Genomic DNA, 7,605 nt, shown 5'->3' on the forward strand with positions numbered 1-7,605 from the left:
AAACACATTTTTATTTTTACAACTGAAGAAAGAAAGACATGAATTTGGATGACAAGGGGGTGAGCACATTACCTGTAAATTTTTGTTCTGGAAGTGAACCTCTCCTTTCAGTACCACGGGTATATTTGTAGCAATAGCCAAAATTACATTCTATGGGTCAAAATGATTGATTTGTATGCTAAAAAAAATCATTAGGATATTTAGTAAAGATCATGTTCCATTAAAATATTTTGTACATTTCCTACCCTAAATGTATAAAAACTTAATTTTGGGTTGGTCATTTGCATTACTAAGAACTTAATTTGGACAACTTTAAAGGCAATTTTCTCAATTTTTTTTTTTTCTCAATTTCATAAAAAAAAATCCTTATGACTGAATTTGTGGTCCAGAATCACATATGTTCTTCACATTAAGAAAAAACAGTTCTGTCAGCTGAAAGGTTCTTTGAGGAACCAAAAATGGTTTGTCTAGGGCCTCACTGCAAAAATGTTCGAAAGTATCGCCAAATAGCATGCTTTTGCACCTCTTTTGTAAGATGCTAAACGCATAAATGTGACCCTGGACCACAAAACATCATAAGGGTCAATATTTTGAAAGTGCGATTTATACATAATCTGAAAGCTGAATAAATAAGCTTTCCATTGATGTATGGTTTGTTAGGACAATATTTATTCAAGATACAACTATTTGGAATCTGGAATCTGAGGGTGCAAAAAAACCTAAATAGTGAGAAAATCGCCCTTAAAGTTGTCCAAATGAAGTTCTTAGCAATGCATATTACTAATCAAAATTTTTTTAAATATTTACGGTAGGAAATTTACAAAATATCTTCATGGAACATGATCTTTACTTAATAGCCTAATGATTTTTGGCATAAAAGAAAAAAATCATTTTGACCCATACAATTTATTGTTGGCTATTGCTACAATATACCTGTGCTACTTATGACTGGTTTTGTTGTCCAGGGTTACAAATATAAATAAATGTAAAATATTACTGTAAATGTTAATGAAATATTTCCTCTCAGGAATGCCTTGCCTGACTTCTGTTGTAGGTGCATTAGAGTAAACTTGATTTTAGGGTAAACATTAACTGCAAGACAAGTTAAAATTCTGTTTAGAGGTCGCTGATGGCATGCAACTGATGCTGGGCATAGAACTGCACTTGTTTTGAACTCACAACATTATTTTAATTCTAAATTTTAGTGTATGATGAGGCCTTACACATTTATTTTACATGCATCAATTAAATACTGAATAAATTTAGCAATTTATCTTAATTAGTGCACATACTTTCAAAAACAGATATAATGTAAAATATTATTACAATTTCAAAAAACTAATTTCTATTTGAATATATTGTAAAATGTAATTTATTCCTGTGATGCAAGGTTGAATTTTAGCATCATTACTCCAGTTTTCAGTGTCACATGATCCTTCAGAAATCATTCTAATTCTGATTTCCTGCTCAAGAAACATTTATAATTATTATCAATGTTAATGACAGTTGTGCTTCTTAATATTTTTGTGGAAACTGTGATATGAGTGTTTTTTTTTTTTAAATAGAAATCTTTTGAAACATTCTAAATGTCTTTACTGTCACTGATCAATTGAACACAGCCTTGTTCAATAAAAGTATTAATTTGAATACTTAAACAAAAAAGTGGAATTTACGACCCATACTATAAATTTCAAGTGCATTGTGCCATTGTGCGTAATATTTCACACCTTCATCTCGCACCATTGGTCATATCATAAAGTCTGAAAAGTCAAATGATCTCTCCAGCTAACAAATGATGGTGTGCACAGCTGTCAGAGCCTCTCATGAAAACGACTCCCAGTGAGGACGGCCTGAATATGATCACAGCTTTATTGGACAGTGACAAATCTTCCTGCACTAACATGAAAAGAAGCGCTGGCCGTCCCCTGCGTGTGCTGCACAATGCTGACGCGCCAACCTGGCGACAGCTTGCGTCTCTCGCTCTCTGATTGATGGCTAAGAGTAGGCCCCGGGCTCCGAGCGGTCTGGCTGCCTTTCTTTTTCATACATTAACTAGTCTCTGTACAGATGGCTCAGTCCAAAGGCAGCACTTTATAGCGGGCTGAAATGATGCCTGTGTTTGTTAGCATATGCTAAAAACATAAACATGGTGCAGGCAATATTGCGGTAATGGTGCAGGATGAAAGCATATGGACTCATTTTATATTCATATATATCATGAAACACATTGACACATATAAACACTGACATATGATTTCAGAACAGATGAGCAGCTGCCATTTTTTAATTTTAGCAGCTCATTATTTCATCTGTTAGCTTTATTTAAATTAATATGAGTTGTAAGATATTTTTTATTCATATTTAGTAATTGCTCTTGAATTATTAATAGACAATTATTTCCAACAATTCCTTCAACTAAAAAGTTGTACTTCAAATTTATTTGAACAAGCTAGCATTTTTTTATTTGCAATGACAGCCTGGCAATTTTAAAATAAATGTTTTAAAAATGTTTACCTTTAGTACCAAATTTGACCTCTATTGAACTCATAAAATTATGAATAGAGTAAAATAGTGCATTGTTTTAGTAATAAAATTAAATAAACATTGTATAATGTAATTCATTCCTGTGATGCAAAGCTGAATTTTCAGCATTATTACTCCAGTCCTCAGTGTCATAAAATTTCTCATAAGTAAAATGGTGCATTGTTTTTCACCTGCAAAGCATACTACAGTAAATAAAATAAAATAAAATAAAATAAAATAAAAGCTATGTGAATATATTTTAAAATGTAAATCATTCCTGTGATGCGAAGCTGAAATGTCCCATAAGTAAAATAGTGCAAAGCATACTAAACTAAACTAAACTAAACTAAACTAAACTAAACTAAACTAAACTAAAATAAAATAAAATAAAATAAAATAAAAAAAGATTTTGGGAGATGCTTAATCATCTTTTTCTAAATATAAAAATTATTCTTTAAAAAATTATAATTTTTATTTCACAATCTTCTATGCAATCTTAACATCTTTTTATAATATAAACAAAATTAAAACAATTAATGATTTAAAAAAATAAATAAATAAAAGAGATTTTGAAAGATGCTTAATCATCTTTTTCTAAATATAAAATATTATTAATTTTAAAAATATATATTTTTATTTTATAATCTACGCAACCTTTACATTTTTTATAATATAAACAAATTTGTAAAAAAAAATTGATTGTAATCTTTTTTCCATTAAGTCAATAGTTTGGCAAATATTCCTTTTTCTTAATTAGTAAAGTGTGATCCTTGCAACAAGGTCATGGGGTCTGAGCTTGAATGCATTTTAAGTATCTTTTGCCAAAAGCTTCTCTCAAATACTTAAACGTGAAAGTTTTTGCTTAAATTACCAGGTGCACGGTCACTGATAAAATAAAGACACTGAAAAATCAGAATAGTTTTCGTTATAATAATAGATGTTTAATTTAAGAAACAAAACTATACGTTTTCAATTGCCATTTTGCTACAGAGAACATACAAGCGCATATGTTCATACAGTGACTATTCAAAAACGCTATAACAGTACAAAACATTCTTTGATATAAAAATAGCAGCAGCTTGTTAAAAAACAAAATTCTGTACAGGACATTTACAAAGTATACAACACATCTAGAAACACATCCAGATGTTTTCAGCTCTTTTTAAAGTCTGTATTTTAACTTCGGCCTACTCCGGGCCTGGAGCCTGGGCCTCGCCTGAATCACTTCCCCATTGAGAGGCTGTGCAAGCTGGCTGTGGAAGCAGGAAGAGGCTGGCAGAGAGAGCAGGGGCAAGGCATGCCAGGAAAATGCCTGTAGCCGCTGGAGAGATGCTGGAGAGGGTCCTTCAGCAGGGTGGGAAGAGGTGGAGTAGGGAAACCCAGATACCCAGCCGAGGGAGGAGAATGAGGGGCTTGGGCTATTGTCGGCACGCTGGTGTGCTGGGAAGCGCTGCTCACCAGAGAGTGAAGAGACGGGGCAAGTGAGAGCAGCGGCAACTGGGATGCCGGAGGAGCCGAAGCTGGCGGTAGAACCCGTCTAGCCGAGTGACTGCTGGCTCCGTAAACATCACCTACTAGCTTCTTCATCTCCTCCAAAGAGCTGGATAGCATGAGGATGTAGTTTCTGGCGAGGAGCAGGGTGGAGATTTTGGACAGCTTGCGTACAGATGGGCCTTGTGCGTAGGGCATCACCTCTCGGAGCCCATCCATGGCTTGGTTGAGGTCGTGCATGCGTTTGCGCTCACGGCTGTTCACTTTGAGTCGTAGATCTTGCACGTCGTCTTTGGAGAGATCGGCCCGTGCACGGATCTTTCCCCCGGATCCGGTACTCTGTGGTGATTTATCAGACCTGGGCTGTCCTGTTTCTCTATCTGCGCAGTAAGCTTGAAACATCTTGTTGGAGAAAAAGCTGGAGTCCACAGCCAGCTCGGGTGAAGAAGACCGACTGCATGTGGAACTTGCATCAGAATCCATCTTGAAATTGTTGAAAGTCTTGCAGTCTTTTCTAGAACAATCCACTTGCTCAAAGTTTAAAAAGTCAAAGTAAAACGCAGGTTCTTTCTCTGAGGAAAGTTCGTAGTTCTTCTCAGTTCGTAGATCTGCAGGAGGAATGAGTATGTGTGTGGACACTGAGAGGGCTGTATTTATACTCCTCAGCATCACAAAGGCACAATGAGATGCATAATGTGACATTAGGCCCAGAGCCAATGACAGAGGGGCCACACTTTCACCCCCACACACCCCTTCTTTGCCCCAATAGCATTGTATACACCCCGCCTCCACAAAACACACATATGCACACTGACACACAAACCGCAACAACTAGCATGCACATGTATGTGAAAAATAAATTGCATAAAGAAAATAACACTTTTTTAGGGTCATGACAAATACATTATATATATAAAATTATATCATAATCATTGCTGCAATATGGAAAAAAAACCCATCATCATGAGAATATTTGGGAACACTTTATGGTATGTTCCCATTAGTCAACTTTAGTTAAGGTATTAACTAAATAAACTAACAATCAGAAATAAAAAAGTGTGTTTAAGTTAGTTAACAAAATTGCAACTGTTCATTGTTAGTTCATGTTGTTACCAGACATAACTTTTAATTTTAGATTAATAAATGGTTTCGAAGTAATGTAGTTAACTAACCTCATTGAAAAGTGTTTTGGCCCCTCTGCCTTTACATTTATGAATATTTACAACAAAATGTTTAAAGACTAAAAAAGTTATCTTTTTTAGTTTTTTTAGTTTTTATCTTGATAATTATGTTTATATTCATTTTATGTCACTTTGAATGAATGTAAATATAATATAATGCTGTATTTTATATAATTAATGAGGATCACCATTGTATGGAAGCTCCTTTTCGCCACTGAATTTAAAAAAAATGGTAATTGTGACTTTTTACCTCACAATTCTGAATCTTTTTTTACAATTGCGAGTTTACATCTCACAATTCTGACTTTTTTCCCCAAAAGAATTATGAGATATAAACTCCCAATTTTAAGTTATAAAGTCAGAATTGAGAGACGTAAACGTACAATTTTGAGAAATAAAGTCAGAATTGTGACTTTTCTCAGAATTGTGTTTATAACTCGCAATTCTGACTTTATAACACACAATTGCCAATTAAGTCAGAATTGTGAGGTATAAACTCGCAATTCTGAAAACATATCAGTCTTTTCCCCCCACAAAATTGCAACTCACAATTGCAAGACACAATATCACAATTCTGATAAAAAAAAGTCAGAATTGCAAACTTTTTTCTCACAATTCTGACCTTTTTCGCAATTGTTATCCCACAATTCTGAGAAAAAAGCCAAAATTGCAAGTTTGTATCATGCAATTCTGAGAAAAAAAGTCAGATTTCCGAGGTGCAAATTCGCAATTGTGAGAATAACTCTTTAAAGTCTTTATTTGTCACAATTGTGAGTTTATATCACACAATTCTGAGAAGAAAAGTAAAAATTGCAAGTTTGTATCATCTGAGGAAAAAAAGACAGAATTGTGAGATAAAAAGTTGCAATTACCTTTTTTTATTTTTTATTCAGCATCAGAAACAGGCTTCCATACCACTGAGAACAATGGGGGTTACAAAAAAAATTTCAAACGTAAAATGTCCTGATGCATTACAGTAATTATGTAATACTAAAAAAAAAAAAATAATAAAAAAATAAAATAATAAAAATCTGTATAATGTCAAAATGTGGAGAAAATGGATCTTTTTATGTAATCTATCCAATGATATTATGTTCTTGACATGTTTTATGAGATTCACTTGACAATATCTCCTTTTGGTTTGTAAACTTGAACAGGAGGTTTTAAAGGTAGTCTAGGCAGACTTTAACTTGGCTCTAAAGACACTGGCAGGCTAAATTCCATTAGACACTATAGAGTGTGAAGCGCCTGTGAAAAGCCCCTGTGGAGGGAAGAGGAGGAGCAGTAAAGAAAGAGAGAGTTATTACTATAACACAGCTATGCCTTTACAGGAGTCATTAACATCCCCATTAAACTCTTTAAAACACACATACCACATCTACACAAAACTACATCACTCACATTATTACCCATGTGCGAACAGCCTGATGCAATGTGGCACAGTAAAAGTTATTATTGTTTACTAAAACTATTAAAATATGGTGTTAATTGAAATTAAGCTGAAAAAAAAAAAAATATATATATATATATATATATATATATATATATATATATACACATTTTAGATGGAAAAACTTTATAAAAATAACAAAAAAGGTATGAAAATAAATAAAAACTACAACTAAACTAAAGCTGAAATGAAAACAAAAATAAAACAGATAGTAATATAATAAAAGAAAAAAATAAATATTACAAATGACAAAAGCACATATCAAAATCACTAATGTAAAATGAAAATGAACGCTGAAAATACAAAAGCTAACGCAAAATTTTAATAAAAATGATAAATATACTAAAATAACAATGGGTACAGCTCTTTGTTTGTTTTCCAAAACTTACTTAAAAAAGCCATTTACTCCAGTCACTTTACTTCTAAAATAGTCTATGCAAATTTAATCTGTAGTATGTACCAATGGATTAAAGTTGAAAATAAAGCAGCAAGAAAAATGTATAAATATATAAATATGCAAAATGCATAAAAACTATATTCACTACTAAAATATTAATATTTTACCCAATATGTGAGTGTGCTGTGTATTTTTATGCTTACTGGAGTAAGCAATGTATCATGTTAACTGTTTTCAACATTAATAATAACAAAAAATGTTTCTTGAGCAGCAAATCAACATATTAGAATGTTTTCGGAAGAATCATGTGACACTAAAGACTGGAGTAGTGATGCTGAAAATTCAGCTTTAAATCACAGGAATAAATTACATTTTAAAATAGATTAAAATAGAAAGCAGTTATTTTAACTTGTAATAATATTTCACAATATCACTTTTAATGTAATTTTTAGATCAAATAAATGTAACCTTGAAGAGGCAAGTTTCAAAAGCAAACTTTTAGAAATCTTTAGTCTGCAAGTCATATAGACTAGTTTAAAGATTAATTTATGGGGTTTTTTGTC

The 7,605-nt window shown here is 32.6% G+C and overlaps 1 protein-coding gene across 1 annotated transcript; it reads right to left on the bottom strand.

Annotated features, from left to right (window-relative positions):
- Positions 1 to 3,565: 3,565 nt before the first annotated feature.
- On the bottom strand, positions 3,566 to 4,788 carry olig4 (oligodendrocyte transcription factor 4). The gene has a single exon (XM_073835265.1). The coding sequence runs from the start codon at positions 4,714 to 4,716 to the stop codon at positions 3,745 to 3,747; it is 972 nt and encodes a 323-aa protein (XP_073691366.1). The 5' UTR covers positions 4,717 to 4,788; the 3' UTR covers positions 3,566 to 3,744.
- Positions 4,789 to 7,605: the final 2,817 nt, after the last annotated feature.

Source organism: Garra rufa, chromosome 2 (assembly GCF_049309525.1).
Source record: "Garra rufa chromosome 2, GarRuf1.0, whole genome shotgun sequence".
Lineage (NCBI taxonomy): Eukaryota > Metazoa > Chordata > Actinopteri > Cypriniformes > Cyprinidae > Garra > Garra rufa.